The sequence below is a fragment of the Phyllostomus discolor genome, chromosome 2 (assembly GCF_004126475.2).
Source record: "Phyllostomus discolor isolate MPI-MPIP mPhyDis1 chromosome 2, mPhyDis1.pri.v3, whole genome shotgun sequence".
Taxonomy (NCBI): domain Eukaryota; kingdom Metazoa; phylum Chordata; class Mammalia; order Chiroptera; family Phyllostomidae; genus Phyllostomus; species Phyllostomus discolor.
In genome coordinates, this window is record NC_040904.2 from 59,309,177 (window position 1) to 59,326,488 (window position 17,312).

Below are 17,312 nucleotides of genomic sequence, written 5' to 3' on the forward strand. Positions count from 1 at the left end.
CTGAGGAATAAACATCATCCTGTTTCCTCAGCTGTAAGCTCATAGGAAAGAGTGAGAGATATTTTCCTTTTCTTTTTCAGAACAGGAGTAGGTCTTGTCTGGGAGCTCTGGAGTTTCGTTGCTGCAGAGTTTAAAGATTTAGTTTTTTAAAAATCTAGGGCTTTAGCCAAAATTTTCTTAAGCTTTAATGTGCATAGGTATCTACTGAGGACCTTGATAAAATGCAAGTCCCTGAGCCCCACACCCACTGATTCTGATTCTGTGCATCTGACTTGGGGATCAGACATCTGCTTTGACTAAAAATATCCTCACCTCATGTGTTCTGATGCTTCTCTGGATTCATTCAATAGCCTGAGTTGGGGAGGCTCTGAGGTGAAGGAAATGGCCCCCAGCTGCCCAGTCCTAGAGGCAGTGGAATTCCCAGAGGTAGTGAGACAGAAAGGTGTCAGGGCCTATTTCCAGACCAGACTTGGTAGTGGCCACGCCTCTGCTGGTATGGTTCCATGGGAGCATCAGATTAAACCTGGGTGCTGGAGCCAAGGAGCATGCGTGCTTGGCAGTGGCTGTGGCGGCTGAGTTTGGGCAGCAGGAGCAGGTGCTGAGAATAGCAGAGACACCGTGCTCTGGAGTGACCAGGGGGTTTTGCCAATGAGCATGTCACAGTTGTTATCATACACCAAACACCCCCATTTTCCTGACTTGTGTAAACCCAAAGATTCTCAAATTTTTCACTTAAAAACAAATGAGATGGAGCCCCCTTCCCCATGTGGGTGGGAGGAAGGCCAAGCTAAGATGTTTGAAAAATAAAGTAACACCTTTGGATCCAATATGGAATGGCAAATTCATGATTATGCCACAATTTCCATTTGTTTTCATTTTCTAATTGTTTGTTGCAGTTTCCATTTTGTTAGAACAAAACAGAAAAAAATATTCAGGCAGGCTCAGAGTCTTCAAGGACATCAAAATGCATGGAAAAACAGCAGGACAAGAATATCAATCCCCCCTGCCTCCTAAATTACAGCATTACTAGCAACAGGAATGTTCTTAATAAACAGATGTTTTAACAAACAGCAAAACTCTGAGGCACTGAAGACCACTGAGATGCAGACAGATCATCCAGTCCGTACTGCTGACAGGAGCTAATCAAGAGTCCCATTCCAGTCTGGCACACAGCTGCAGCAGCAGAGCCTGCAGAGTGAAGATGCAGCCCTCTGTCTCATCAGAAGAACCTGGACCTCTTGATCTCACAGGGTGCATCTAAACACCAGGGTAAATTTTCCCCAGTGTCTGTACACATTCCTATTGCTAGGAGATTGGTCCCAATTTTATATATATATGTGTGTGTGTATATATGGCTCATATATATATAGTAATATATTACTATATATAGTAACATTATACTATATTACTATAATATATGTTACTATATATAATAGCCTAGTAACCTAGGTTACTATGCATAATAACCTAGTAATATAATAGCCTAGTAACATGTATATTACTATATATAACTACATATAATTATATATATAGTAATATATATTAGATATATACTTTAATTTGTATTTTACCATGTCCTGTTGATGCATATCTCACACAAGGCCAAAGTTGAAAAATAGTTCTCAAATCCCTTTTTTATTGATTGATTTTAAAGAGAGAGAGGGTGGAAGAGAGAAAGAGAAAGACAGAGAAACACTGATTTGTTGTTCACTTATTTATGAATTCATTAGTCACTGGTATGTGGCCTGACCAGAGATCAAACCCATAACCTTGGCATATTGGGATGACACTAACCAACTGAGCTCCCTAGCCAGGGTTGAATAGCTCTTATTCTTAAAGCTTCATTTAAATACAGTGGTATGCACAGCAAAGGAAATCGTCACCAAATAAAAAGAAAACTCACAGAATGGGAGAACACATTCGCCAACACATCTGATAAGGGATTAATATCCAAAATTTATAAAGTACTTATAAAACTCAATACCAAAACAAACAACACAATTAAAAATTGGGCATAGGACCTGGGAGATACTTCTCCAAAGAGGACATACAAATGGCCAATAGACATATGATCAATGTCACTAATCATCAGAGAAATGCAAGTTAAGACCACAAGGAGATACCATCTCCCACCTGTCAGAATGGCTATCATCAAGAAATCAAAAAACAAGTACTGGATAGGACGTGGAGAAAGGGGAACCCTTTTGCCCCGTTGCTGGGAATGCAGACTAGTATAGCCACTGTGGAAAGCACTATGGAGATACCTCAAAAAATTAAAAATGGATCTGCTTTTTGACCCAGTAATCCCACTTCTGGGAATATATCCAAAGGAAACCAAAACACTAATTCAAAATAACATAAGCACTCTTATGTTCATTTCAGTGTTGTTTACAATCACAAAGATATGGAAGCAGCCCAAGTGTCCATCAACAGATGAGTGGATAAAGCAACTATGGAACATTTATACAACGGAATACTGCTCAGCTGTAGAAGAAGAAGAAGAAGAGGAAGAAGAAGAAGGAGGAGGAGGAGGAGAAGGAGAAGGAGAAAATTGAACCCTTTGCAACAGTATGGATGGACTTGGAGAATATTATGCTAATGAAATAAGCCAGTCAGAGAAAGACAAATACCATATGATTTCACTCATATGTGGAATCTAAGGAACAAACTAAACTAACAAGTAAAACAGAGACAGATTCATAGACGGAGAGCAGGCTGACAGCTAGTTGAGGGGGGATGTTAGGGGGTGGAGGGATAGACCAAAAAGGACTCATGGTCATGGACGACAGTGTGATGATTGCTGTGGGGAGAGGGGTATAAGGGGACTAAATGCTAATGGAAAAAATATAATAAAATATTTAAAAACAAATAAATGCAGTGTGTATTTATATTTTCTAAAAGTGACTCCAAAGCGCTTAGTCACATCTCATTTCAATAGAGCAGGCTTTGATAAAATGCTTTCATTGCATTGAAATTCTCCTGTATTAATTATTTCCTGAAATAGGAGGTGCATTGCTTAAGCTTTATGGTTTCTTGTACACAATGATTTCAGGGGGAGGGGATTGAAAATTATTTTTCAAATAGTTGATCTGAAGTTTTAATATATTCAGGATTTTTAAAATTTGGAACTCCTTTTATATACATAGCAATATGTAAAATATGTTTCACATCTTGTCTTTTGTGGTGAAACAAAATGAAGTCTTAACCAAATTGAGAAATATTTCACATCATGTGATACTTAATGGGGAGGTGTATTTGTTTATGTTCTGCTTCCAAATGAACATCAGTGGGTCCTTGGGGAATATCTATTAAATTACAAGAGCACCACTTGGGGACAAAGGGTCAGTTACTGGAAGATTGCAGGAAGTTTGCCAGTCAGACATTCCATCCGAAGAATCTATTATAGTTGTTCTTTGAACCAAGAAAATAACTCACATTAATTGCAGTTCTTCCTGTTGGCAATTGTAACATGCTCCCTTCTATTCATTAGAATAGCTGTGTCCCTGGCTAAGTAATCACATCCTTCCTGTTTCATTCTTTTTTGTCCCCCAGTTTCTATAATCCTGTAGCCAACTCCTGTAATTTCTGGTAGGGTCAGACCCAGAAGTGAATTTTTAATGGTAGGAGAATTTAAAATAATTTTATACTGTCTTAGAAAGATAATAATAATGCTATTCCCTTCCATAAAAATTCATAATGCACTCAAGTGGTCTTGACTAATGTTTATTATGGTTACTAAAATGTGGTTACTAATATGTGCAAAGTTTCTGGATTTTTGGCTTCATTAATTGAGACATAGAATATGAGTTTTCTATTGCTGCGTAATAAGTTATGGCACAGCAGCTTAAAACAATATTCATTATCTCACAGTTCTGGCAGGACATGACTGAGTTCTCTGCTCAGGTTATCACAAGATGTTGGCTGGATGAGTGCTAGTCAGGAGGCTTTGTGGGCAAACTCACTCCCAGTTAATCCTCATTGTTGGCAGAATTCAATTCATTGTGTTTGCAAGATTGAAATTTTTGTTTCATTGCTGGCTGTCAGCTTAGGACCTCTCCCAGTTCCTTGTATTCCTTGTCAAGTGGCTCATTTTATCTTCTAGTCAGCTACAGTTCCTCAAATCCTCAAATCTTTGAATCTTTCTGACTTCCTCGTCTTCCACTGGAGAGCCCTCTGCTTTTGATTATGCCCACTCTATTTTAAAGTCAACTATGCCATTGAATATAAGAAATCATGGGAGGGATAACTCATGATATTGCAGAGATTTGGGATAAGACATCTTTGGTGATCATTTAAAAAATTCTGCCTGCTGCACATAGGAATCACAAGGAAAACAGTCAGGAATTAACTGGTAGACAAAGACTCAGATTATAGGTCCTAACTAGCTTTACTCCACTGGCACAATGTGAACACAGTGCCTAGTATCAACCTTCTTTTGAGGCTGTTCTCAGGGGAAATAGCAATTGTGATAATAAACCTTAGAGCTTGAGAAGTGTAAGATGCTAGAGCTGTTTAATTAGCTCCTTCACATAGGCTGTTCTGTATAATGTATTTGTAACTCACTAGCTATTGCTTGCACTTTTTTATTTGGCAACCTTGGAATATAAGTGATTGTAACTGACTTTTCCAGATTACGTTAGCTAATAATTATAACTTTTTTATCATAAAAATTTTAAGATCATTTTTGAAGGCGTAAAGTGAATGCCTTCAGTGCAAACCTTTTATTAAAAAATATTTCATTTGCTTTCCTATTTGCTTAAATAGGGGATACTTTAAAAATTATTTTTTTCTGATAATAATAGTAAATACAATATTTATTGACTTCTTTTGGTATTCTGATCACTCAACATCATAATTATAAAACTTATTATTATACTATAGGGTGAAATGTTCTTAGTTCATTTTCTATTTTTTTGGCCAGAATTCGAGTTGCAATTACTTCTTAGTCATTGATTTTGCTAATAATGACATCTTCACTATACCATTTCTGGTTTATTTCTCACATCCATGATGGGCTGGAAAGCGAGGTCATGAGGTCTGTAAGAACTGTGTTTAAATAAGAGACAATAAGCCTGAGTGAGAGCCTATAAAGTCAGTGTAAAAGGGTATTGTGATAACTGTTCTTGTGCTTAGAGATTTTTCACTTCTAGCTTTCTATATGTCACCAGGGAAAAAAGTTAACCTGAAGATAACAGGAGTACTATTATTTGTTGCCATTATATAGACAATAAACACAATAAATATTTAATTAGTGCCTACTATAGACTACTATCATGCCAGAAGAGACTGTTGTGCTTAGTAATTGTTTTATATGTGTATGTCTCTCATTATTATTTAAATATAAATTATTTAGGAGCAGAAAACTATATTTTATAGAATGTTTAACTATTTATTAGTTTATGGATGTGACAGATAAGGTACATACCTTAGAAAATGTCAGAAATATAGAAAAATTACTTTTGACCTCATTCCTTCAGAAATGAATATTATTGATATTAATATAAGAGAGGTAGACTATTTTCCTAGTTAAAAAAATCCATATAGGCCTTGGCTGGTATGGATCAGTGGACTGAGTGGTGGCCTGTGAACCAAAAGGTCACTGGTTTGATTCCCAGGCAGGGTACAATGTCTGGGTTGTGGGCTGGTTCCTAGTAGGGGGTGTGTGAGAGGCAACCACACATTGGTGTTTCTCTCCCTCTCTTCCTCCTCCCTTCCCCTCTCTCTAAAAATCAATAAATAAAACCTTTTAAAAAAGAAAAGAAAAAGTAATGACAGAAAACTTCCCTAATTTGATGAAAGAAAAAGTTACCCAAGTCCAGGAAGCATGGAGGTTCCCAATCAAGAGGAACCCAAAGAGGCCCATGCCAAGGCACATCATAATTAAAATGGCAAAATTCAAAGACAAAGAGAGAATCTTAAAGGCAGCAAAGGAGACACAGGAATAACATACAAAGGAGCTCTGATAAGGCTAGCAGCTATTTCTCAACAGAAACGCTAAAATCCAGAAGAGAATGACAAGAAATATTCTAAGTAATAAAAGGCAAAGGCCTGCAACCAAGACTACTCTACCTAGCAAGGTTCTCATTTAAAATGCAAGGTAAAATAAAGAGTTGCTCAGTAAAAAGAAGGCAAAAAGAGTGCACCTCTACCAAGCCAACATTGTAAGACATGCTAAAAGACTGCTTTAAAAAGATGAGAAAGAGTGGGAGAGAACACAGGTACAAAGGGAAAAATGATAATGAATAAGTACCTATCAGTAATAAAAATGTAAATTGATAAATGCTCTAATCAAAAGACATAGTATAGCATAACAGATAAGAAAACATGACCCACACATACACTGCCTACAAGAGACCCACTTCAGAACAAAAGACCTACACAGACTAAAAGTGAAGAGTTGGAAAAAAATATTCCAAGCAAATGGACAAGAGAAAAAGTCGGGGTAGCAATACTTATATCAGATAAAATAGATTTCAAAACAAAGGTCACAAAAAGAGACACAGAAGGACACTTCCTAATACTCAAGGGTAGAATCCATCAAGAAGACATAAAAATTCTAAACATATGCACTCAATGTAGGGGGACCCAAATATATAAGGAAAATTTTGGAGGACTTCAAGAAAGATAATGACAGCAACACACATATAGAAGAGGATTTTAACACCCTATTGTCAAGAATGGATAGATTTTCCAAATAAAGAATTAACAATGATATTGTTCCATGGAACAATTCTCTAGATGAAATGGACTTAATTGACATATACAGAAACTTTCACCCCAAAGTTGCAAACTACATATTCTTTTGAAATATACGTGGAACATTTTCAAAGATTAGACCCCGTGATAGGACACAAAACAAGCCTCAACAAATTGAGGATAATTGAAATCATATCAAACATTTTCTTGGACCACAAGGGCCTGAAACTAGAAACCAACCTCAAGGAAAAAACTGAAAAATAGTCAAATTCATGGAGACCGAATAACATGCTATTAAACAATGAATGAGTTAACAATGAGTTCAAGGAAGAAATAAAAAAGTTTCCAGGAACCAATGAAAATGAACACATGACATCCCAAAACCTATGGGACACAGCTAAGGGGGAAGTTCACAGCAATACAGTTGTACCTACAAAATATGGAAAAATTTCAAATAGACAACCTAACAATATATCTGCAAGAACTGGAGGAACAACAAACAAAGCCCAGAGTAAGCAGAAGGAAGGAAATAATCAAGATCAGAGCAGAATTAAGTGACATAGAAACTAAAAGAACAATTCAAAGGATCAATGAATCAGGAGCTGGTTCTTTGAAAAGATCAACAAAATCAACAAGCATTTAACTAGACTTATCAAGAAAAACAGAGAGGGGAGCCAGATAAATAAAATCTGAAATGAAAGCAGGGAAATTACAACTGATATCACAGAAATATAAAGGAGGGTAAGAAATTACTGTGAATAACTATATGCCAAGAAATTTGAAACCTGGGTGAAATGGACAAATTTCTAGAAACATAATCTTTCAAAACTGAATCAAGAAGAAGAAAACCTGAATAGGCTGATAATTGCAGCTAGTGAAATTGAAGCAGTAATCAAAAAACTCCCAACGCACAAAAGCCCTGAACCAGATGGTTTCACAAGATAATTTTATAAAACATTTAAGGAAAAGCTCACCTCTATCTTGTTACACTATTCTGAAAAATCCAAGAAGAAAAAAGCCTCCCAAATTTTTTTTATGAGGCCAGCATCATCCTAAACCTAAAGTCAGATAAAGACACAACAAAAGAAAGCAAACTACAGGCCAATATTGCTTATGAACATAGATGCTAAAATCCTCAACAAAATATTGGTGAATCACATCAAGCAGTACATTCAAAGGATCATACACCATGATCAAGTGGGATTCATCTCAAGGATGCAAGAATAGTATTATAGTCACAAGTCAATAAACATAATACATCACATAAACAAAAGGAAAGACCAAAATCACATAATCATGTCAGTAAATGCTGAAAAAGTATTTGATAAAGTACAGCATCCATTAATTACAAAAACACTCAGCAAAGTGGGAGTAGAGGGAGCATTCCTCAACATAATAAAGGCCATATATGAGAAAGCTAAACCAACATCATACTCAATGGGAAAAACTAAAAGCTTTCCCCCTAAGATCAGGAACAAGACAAAGGTGTCTGCTTTCATTACTTCTATTCAACATAGTATTGGAAGTCCTAGCCACAGCAATCAGACAAGAAAAAGAAAGAAAAGACATTCAAATCTGAAAGGAGTAAAACTGTCATTGTTTGCAGATGACATGATGGTGTACATAGAAAACCCTACAGACTCAACCAAAAAATTACTTGACTTAATAAGTGAATTTGGCAAAAACAGCAAGACACAAAGTCAATATTCAGAAATAGAAGCATTTTTGTACACCAACAACGAAATATCTGGAACAGAAATTAGGGGGGAAAATCCCATTTACTATAGCAAGAAGAAAAATAAAGTACTAGGAATAAACCTAACCAAGGAGGTAAAAGACCTATACTTGGAAAACTACAGAACATTGAAAAAATAAATTAAAGAACACAAATAAATGGAAGAATAAAACCTATTCATGGGTTCGAATAATTAACATCATTAAAATGTCCATACTACTCAAAGCAATTTGTAGATTCAATGCAATCCCTAATACCAATGCTGTATTTCACAGATATAGAACGCACATTTCAAAAATTTATATGGAACTATAAATGACCCTGAATAGCCTCAGCAATTTTGAGAAAGAAGAACAAAGTAGAAGGGATCACAATGCCTGATATCAAACTATATTACAAGGCCACTGTAACCAAAACAGTCTGGTACTGGCATAGGAACAACACATAAATTAATGGAACAGAATAGAGATCCCAGAAATAAACCCATGTCTCTATGGTCGATTAATATTTGACAAAAGATCAGGAGAATAAAGTGGAGTAAAAATAGCCTCTTCAAGAAATGGTGTTGGGAGATCTGGACAAGTACATGCAGAAAAATTAAACTACACCACCAATTTACACCATATGTCAAAATAAACTTAATACGGATAAGAGATTTAAATATAAGTTGTGACACCATAAAAGTCCTAGAGGAGAAGATAGGTAGGAAAATTTCAGATATCCCATGCAGCAATACTTTCACTGATATGTCCCCTAGAAAAGCAAGGGATATAAAGGAAAGAATAAACAAATGGGATTACATCAAATTAAAAAGGTTCTGCATGGCTAAAGAAAACATCAGCAAAATGAAAAGGGAACCAACTGTATGGGAAAATATATTTTTCAATGGTACTTTGGACAAAGGTTTGATCTCCAAAATATATAAAGAACTCACACGACTCCACACTGGGAAAACAAACAAGCCAATTAAAAATGGGCAAAGGACCTGAACAGATATTTCTCCAAGAAGGACATACAGAGGGTCCAGAGCAATGTGAAAGGGTGTTCAGCATCACTAGCCATCAGAGAGACGCAAGTTAAAATTACAATGAGATACCACTACACACTGGTCAGAATGACCATCATAAACAAATCAATAAACAACAGGTGCTGGAGAGGTTGTGGAGAAAAGGGAACCCTAGTGCACTATTGGCAGGAATGCAGACTAGTGAAGCCTCTATGGAAAACAGTATGGCATTTCTTCAAAAAACTAAAATGGAACTGCTTTTTGACTGAGTGATTCCACTGCTGGGATTCCACTGCTGGGATTATACCCTAAAAATCCTTAACTATCAATTCAAAAGAACCTATGCACCCCAATGTTCATAGCAGCATTACTAATAACAGCCAAGTGCTAGAAACAGCCTAAGTGCCCACTAATAAATGAGTGGATAAAAAAACTGCTACGTGTACACAGTGGAATACTATGCAGCAGAAAGAAGGAAGGAACTCCTACTCTTCATTATAGCATGGATGTAACTGGAAAGTATTATGCTAAGTGAAATAAGCCAGGTGGTGAAAGACAAATACCATATGCTCTTACCTATAAGTGGAACCTAATCAACAAAACAAACAAGTAAGCAAAACAGAACCAGAGACATGGGAATAAAGAACAAACTGAAAGTGATCAGAGGGGAGGGGGAGGGGGGTAACTGGGGAAAGAGGGGGAAAGATCAAGTCAAGGAACATGTATAAAGTACCTTCAGACAAGGGACAATGTGGGGGGAGGATTGAGTGTGGGAGGGTGTGGTCAGGGCAGAGGAGAGCAGTGGCGGGGGGAGTGAGGACAAATGTAATTGAACAACAATAAAAAATTTAGAAAAAATGAAATTGGGATTTTGAATGGGATTGTATTAAATCTGTATTTTGCTTTGGATAATATGGCTATTTTAACTATGTTGATTCTTTCAATCTATGAACACAGAAAATTTTCTATTTCATTGCGCCTTTTTAAATCTCTTTTAATAATGTTTTGTAGTTTTCAGTTTATAGGTCCTTCACACACTTTGTTAAGTTTATTCTAGGTATTTTATTTTTTTGGTTGCAACTGCAAAACAATGTTTTTTTTCAAATTTGTTTTTCTGAAGTTTAATTGTTAGTATATAGGAAAGCAGTGGATTTTTGTACAATGATTTTTGTATACTGCAAGTTTACTGTATTTGTTTATTGTTTCTAATAGTGCTTTGGTGGTGTCTTTAGGGTTTTTATATACAGAATCATATTATCAGCAAAAAGTGACACATTTGTTTCTGCCTTCCCAATTTGGATATGTTTTATTTCTTTCTCTTGCCTGATTGCTCTGGCTAGGACTTCCAGAACTGTATTGAACAAAGGTGGTGAGAGTGGGCATCCTTGCCTTGTTTCTGATTTTAAGGGAAAAGCATTTTAAGGAATATTCAATATTTATTGAATATGATATTGGCTGAGCGCTTATCATTTGTGGCCTTTATTATGCTGAGGTACTTTCCTTTTGTACCTATTTTATTGAGTGTTTTAATCATAAATGGATGTTGCATCTTATCAGATACTTTTTCTGCATCCATTGGTAAGATCATATGATTTTTAGTCTTTGTTTTGTTAATGTGGTGTATTACACTGATCAATTTGTGTGAGTAGAACCGTCCTTGTGCCCTGTAATGCACCCCACTTGATTGTAATGTGTTGTTTTTTTAAATTTATCATTGTATTTTATTTGCTGGTATTTTGTTTCGGATTTTTGCATCTATGTTCATCAGGGATATTGGTCTGTAGTTTTCTTTTTTGTGCATTATCCTTGCCAGGTTTTGGTATCAACACTACTAACATGGATTAGGAAATATTGACTTGACTTCAATTTTTTGGAAGGGTTTGAGAAAGATAAGTATTAAATCTTTGAATGCTTGGTAGCATTAACTAGTTAAGCAATCTGGTTCTGGAATTCTGCTTTTTAGAAGGGGTTTGATGTTTGTTTCAATTTCCTCACTGTTAGTCGGTCTATTTATATTTTCCAATTTTCATGATTCAGTCCAGGAAGGTTATATATTCCTAGGAACTTATCCATTTTTTCTAAGTTATTGAGTTTGGTGACATATACTCTTTCATAGTATTCTGGTAGGATCCTTTGTATGTTTGTGATGTCTGTGGTAACTTCTTTCATTTTTGACTTTGTTTTTATGGGTCTTCTCTCTTTTTTTCTTAGTGAGTCTAGCCAGGTGTTAGTCAATTTTATTAATCTTTTCAAAGACCCAGCTCTTTGTTATATTAATTTTATATAGTCTTTTTGTTCTCTATTTCATTTAATTCTGCTCTAATTTTTATTATTTCTATTCTCCTGAGTTTGGGTTGCTTTTGTTCTTCTCTTTCTAGTTATTTAAGATGCAATGTTAGGTTGTTATTTGGGATTTCTCTTGTTTCTTGACATAGGCTTGTAAGATATAAAGTTCAGTCCTTTTATTACTGCTGTCACTTCATCCCAGAAGTTTTCATATGTCATATTGTCATTCTCATTTGCCCTTCTATGTCTTTTGACTTTTTCTATTTCATTCCATATTTTGCTCTATTCCTCAGTGTGAATCTCTCCACATTAGGAGCAAGTAGAAGATTTTACAATCCGGACTATACTTTTTTTCCAGGTTTATGTATATCTCTTAATCATTTATTTTTACTTATTCACAAACATTTATTTAGCATCTCCTATGTTCAAGGTATACTTATATTCTATGTTCTACCTACAAAGCAGTGAATGCAATGGATGCTTTTGCTGTCATCTCAATATATATTTTCCTTTTAGTTGTCCCAGATCTTCAAGGTCAATATCTGCTTAAACTCAGTTCTCTGCCTAACACCCATCTTGCACTCTTTCCATCTTATTTCTCAGCCCATTCATCTCTACTTCTTTAGGCTTCGTACAACAGGGATGCCAATTACATCCAGTGGTATTTTATCATCCTTTGGTGACTGAATTAGTGTTATAGTCTGAATATTTATGTTCTCAAAATCCAGATGTTGAAACCCTACCCTTTAATATAATGGTATTAGAAGATGAGGCTTTTGGGAGGTGCTTAGTTCATAAGAATGGAGCCCTCATGAATGGGTAAGTACCTAAGAAAAGAAGTTCCTGAGAGATCCATAGCCCCTTCCTCCACACAAGAACACAGTGAAAAGGCCATGAACCAGGAAGACAGCTCTCACTGGAATGCTGGTCTTTAACCTTGGGCAATTTCCCAGACTCCAGAACTGTGAGAAATAAATTTCTGTTGATAATCTACCCAGTTGGTGGCATTTTGTTATAATAACCTTACCTAAGACAGCTGGACATGCTGGTCATTGGAGACAAAGAAGGAAGCAAAAACTTGCTCCCTAAGTTCATTCATACAAAACTTTTAGCATAATATTGGCAAAACTGCTGAAGCCCTGGTCAATATTCACTATTTAGATATAGTAAAAGAAATCACAGGCAGAGTAAACAGTGCCATCTAGAGTCTGCATGACTCCAGGCTGTTGCTGAAACCACAAGAGATTATCAAAACAATGTTGCAGAACCTACTTAGCGCGGACAGTAACAAAGTAAAACAAAGCAATTCTTTCCCACCACTCTTTCACCCCCAAGAAAAATTCTTAATAAATTCCATTTATTTTCTATTCTCTAATTCCTAGAATTAGAGACTTCTTTATTGAAGCATGCTTGGGGCACTCTTGCACTTAGTTTATGCCCAATAAAGCTGATTTGATTTTGATCATGAGTAATGGCAGAAAGTGGTGGTTAGGAGTATGGAGTAAGACAATACTTCTTTTTTTAAATGTGTACGGTTTTTCTATAAAAGCTGCATATAATTTATATTACATTTAATCAAGGAAAATACTAAATCTGTATAAAATAATTGTCCTGGTAAAACCATAAAAATACGTCATACTCCTAAAAAGAGAATATTACCTCAAGCCAAATTTAAGAAAATAATTGCATGATGTATTAATTTTATTTACAATAAATTATTTTTAGATAAGAAATTTCCTTACTGTATATCACTAAATTAATAACAACAATTAGTATTATCATCTATGCACTTATTTTTTACTATGAAAAATTTCAAACATCCAGGGGGTAGGAGTAGAGCTGACTCTCAAAAAAAAAAAAAAAAAAAAAACAACCCAGGAATTTAGAAGACATTTATTAAAGTGTCTTGGGTTTCAATTCCACATTTTGCAGTTTCTGTATATGGCAAATTAAATAAATATTTCATCTTATTGGCTTTCCTTTTAAACTGGTAATTTATAAATTTTATCTATAAACAATAAAAATAGTGACTTACATGTCAACTGAAATAAGTTTCTTTTCCCCATTTCCAGAGGCATAGTCCCAAGTTGTTTCAATAATTCCAATGTAATAGTGCTTTTCTTTTGCCCAGGCTGTGCTATTATATAAAAACAAAAAAATACCCAGCAGCAGAATCTTCATTTTTCCCCCTTCTTGGATCCCCAGAAGCAATGAAGTGAAGTCAGAAGCAGGCAGCTTTATAAATGAGGCTCTCTTCCTTTATTTGCTTAATTGACACAATTTAATGTTGCGTAAGAGTAAACCGTTTGTTAAAGCAAATAACACTTTGCGCTTTTTAGTTCAGTTCTCGTAATCCCAGAAAAAAAAAAAAAACAGTAGTCTGTTGCCAACCTCCTCCGATTACAAATAAAAGTCAACAGTTATTGCTGGTAGACTAGAGTTTGCATAACTCTGTGCTTCTTCCACTCCTTGTGTAAACTTCAGGAAGGCAGAGAGCATCTCTTAAATGCTTCTTATTGTTCCTCCAATAATAGGCCACAGTACAATGCCCCGCAGCTATGACCTGCTAATAGATCGGGATGAAAATTATGCATAGTGGATCGAAACATGTGGCTTTTTACTTTCGAAAAGTCTAACAATACTTACTTGCAACTTTAAAACATGAAACATGATCTTTACCATGCCAAATTTGAGGACCTAAAACTAGAAATTTTATTTTGAAGGAGTTATTTATTCTGTGAGCTCCGAACACATCTGCATAGAAAGTTTACAGGTTATTCTGTATTACTATATGCAAATCAGTAGCAGAGCATATTGGAGGTTGATAATTCTGTTTCAATCATCAAAGAAATCAGACATAAATCAACGTGTCTTTAAAGGCAAAGGTTAGTCTTAGTAAATGTGAGAAAGTGCAAAGTTTATTAACCTGTGAGTTCTGCTTTTGACATGGATGTGAATTTTAGGGAAAAAATGTTTTTAATACTCTATCCTTAGTCACGATGTATTTGTCTAAAAATATAAGGTAGCTTTTTTCTTAGCTAAAGAAAGGCCTGGTGATAACTGCATATTTTGTGCTAGTATAAACTTTTCCTTTAGAATACCACAATCTTTTAGCATTGTATTTGCCAAAAGTTGTTTAAAGAAGGAGATTGGGATAGGAGAAAGTACTCCGATGTTTGAACAATTCGTTTATTTAATTAGCATTACTGAAGGATCCCACTGTGCTGGGGCCGCCCGTTGCTAAGCACTGGGTACAAAACAGTGAACTTCTACCCTCTTCAACTTACATTGATTGCACTTAATAGGGACTGACAATATACAAAGAGTGAAATACCCAGTATTAGCAGCAAGTGCTACGGAGAAAAATAAATCAGTGAAGAATAATTAAAACAGCAGGATGACGATCAAAATCTGGTGGCACCACTTGACATCAGGCAATCTACTTGACCACAGCCTCAGTTTCTCATCCCTGAAATCTCCGTCTCGGAGGTCTGTTTTACGTTCATTGAAATGATCCATGTTAAGGCACATGGTGGACATGCTCCTCTCAGAAGCCAGTAGTAATCTCAAGTAATTGTCTTGATACAGAAAACAGAGACACAGTAGTACACCCAGGATGTCCCAAGACCTCATTCTGGAGTCACCTTAAATGATAGTGCCCCTGCTCCCCACCCTGGCCCACTGAAAGGACTTGAGTGGGGCCAAAATCTTGCCCAGACTCTGCTGGCCAAACTCTGTGCCTTGCAAGATGCTGTTCTTTTTAAAAAATACAGAATTGTAAACTTGAAAACTATAAATTTTTATTAACCAATGCCACCCCAATAATTTCAATAAAAATTTGAAAATTAAATTAAATTAAATTAAATTAAAAAGAATCAGCCCACACTGACAGGCAATCTTTCAGTAGTTCATCTCCGAGAGGAAGGGGACACTTGTTTCTAATTGACACCAAGCCATTTGTATGAGCCAGCAGCTTTCTGGGCACTTCCTTTCCCATCTTCTACTCCATTCTCAAACTCAGTCCTGTGGGTTGAAATGATGGCGATCAGAGCACAACAACAATCCCTGAAGTCACTTCTTCCATCACATTCTACCCTAAAAAACCACTCAGATAGTTACCGAGGGCTCCAGGATGAACAGTTGCAGCTCCCCTCATACTTGGGAAATAAAATGGTTCAATTGCAAAACCCCTGACCAGTGCAGTGAACATTTTATGGGGGAATACAGGAAGGGTTGTAAAGTCCATATTTATGTCCAGTTTTGTGACAGTTGCCCTTCCCATTAAAAGGCATGCAGCTGTGTGGGACAGGAAGTGGGGAAATGCTCTGAACCTCAGACACACCTAAATAAGATGGGAAGAGTACTGGGAGTAATAAGCAACCAGCCCTTGACAGAGTCCTTTGACACTACAAACCTCCTTACAGTGATTTCAGAGTTAGTACCTAAAAGTGAACTGTGAATAATGTTGCTATTGAGCATTTCTGCATTAAAAAAAAATGCATCATGACCAGCAGAGACAGGGATGAGACAAGAAGGCAGGGGACCCACGAGGAGAGGCTCAGCAGACTTAGAGTATTGAGGAACTAGAAGAGAAGAATCTAGATTGCACCGAACAGCTGTCCTCCTACCTGCATCTGTCAGGTCTTGACTTCAGAATAGCAGGTATACTTTATAGTTTGTTATAAATAATTATTATATATCTACAATAACTATCTAGTAACCTGAGTTACATAGCACAAGTTTTAATCATTTTCCACATGTTTTCTTGTCACCTTAAAAATTCCTCACCTGGGTAAGTCTTACTTTCATTAAGCAATCAAGATTCTGGGGCTGATATTGGTTAAAATCAAAGAAGCAGCCATTTTTATAGAATATCACTTCAGCTTTATTTCTGTCTGGCACGATGCAAATTACCTCCACTATTCCTGCTTATACTTGCTAGTGTTTTGTAGATCCATAAGAACTGACTTTCAGCCTCTCCTCCATGATATCAGAAGTATTAAGATGCAAACAAACAAGGATAGCCTTTCACTTTGTGGTAGAGAGAGATGTTAAGTATAAAATAGCAGGTCATTTTGTCCATGACCAATTAGATCACCACAGTGCTATCTTTTTCACAGAAAATTGTGTAACTCCGGAATTTTATGGGTGAGTGTGGTCACGTACAGAACTTTGATAATGAGTCCACTGGCTTGACCTACGAGTCAGGTCAAACACAATGAAGCTGGTCAGTTCATGATTATTTAGGGGATGATGACACAGATAGGTCTTTGGTAGCTCTAACCCCTTTGGTTGCACATGTGTGGGTCAAGGCCCTACTCATCATTTCTAAACATGCAGAGGGGTCACAGGCAAGGGAAGGGAGAAATTCCAGACTCTAATACAGGAAAAGCCAGCCTAATGGTGTTGACATCTCCAGTACTACAGGAAAGGAGATTTTTAAAAATGGCATATGTATTCAAACTACTTATTTAGTCTTGTTCTCTCACAACATTGAATGAAGTGGAAATCAAAGCATATGATTTATTAACAATGGAAGAGAGTCACAATACTAGAATTAATTTTACAAAAAATTAAAGAATATTTATT

The 17,312-nt window shown here is 36.1% G+C and overlaps 1 protein-coding gene across 3 annotated transcripts in view; it reads right to left on the bottom strand.

Moving 5' to 3' along the window:
- The window catches only part of LOC114491111 (ceruloplasmin), an 80,501-nt gene extending 66,275 nt beyond the window's left edge, over positions 1-14,226 (bottom strand). Inside the window, exon 1 of one of the 3 annotated variants that reach the window (XR_004901339.1) lies at positions 13,759-13,904. Coding sequence is in view for 2 of the 3 variants with exons in the window: in XM_028505280.2 (XP_028361081.1) it covers positions 13,759-13,904 (146 nt within the window). In the remaining variant the exon portion in view is untranslated. Of the gene's footprint in view, positions 1-13,758 lie in introns of all 3 variants that reach the window. The other 2 variants (XM_028505280.2, XM_028505282.2) reach the window with 2 other exon arrangements.
- Between the last annotated feature and the right edge of the window lie 3,086 nt (positions 14,227-17,312).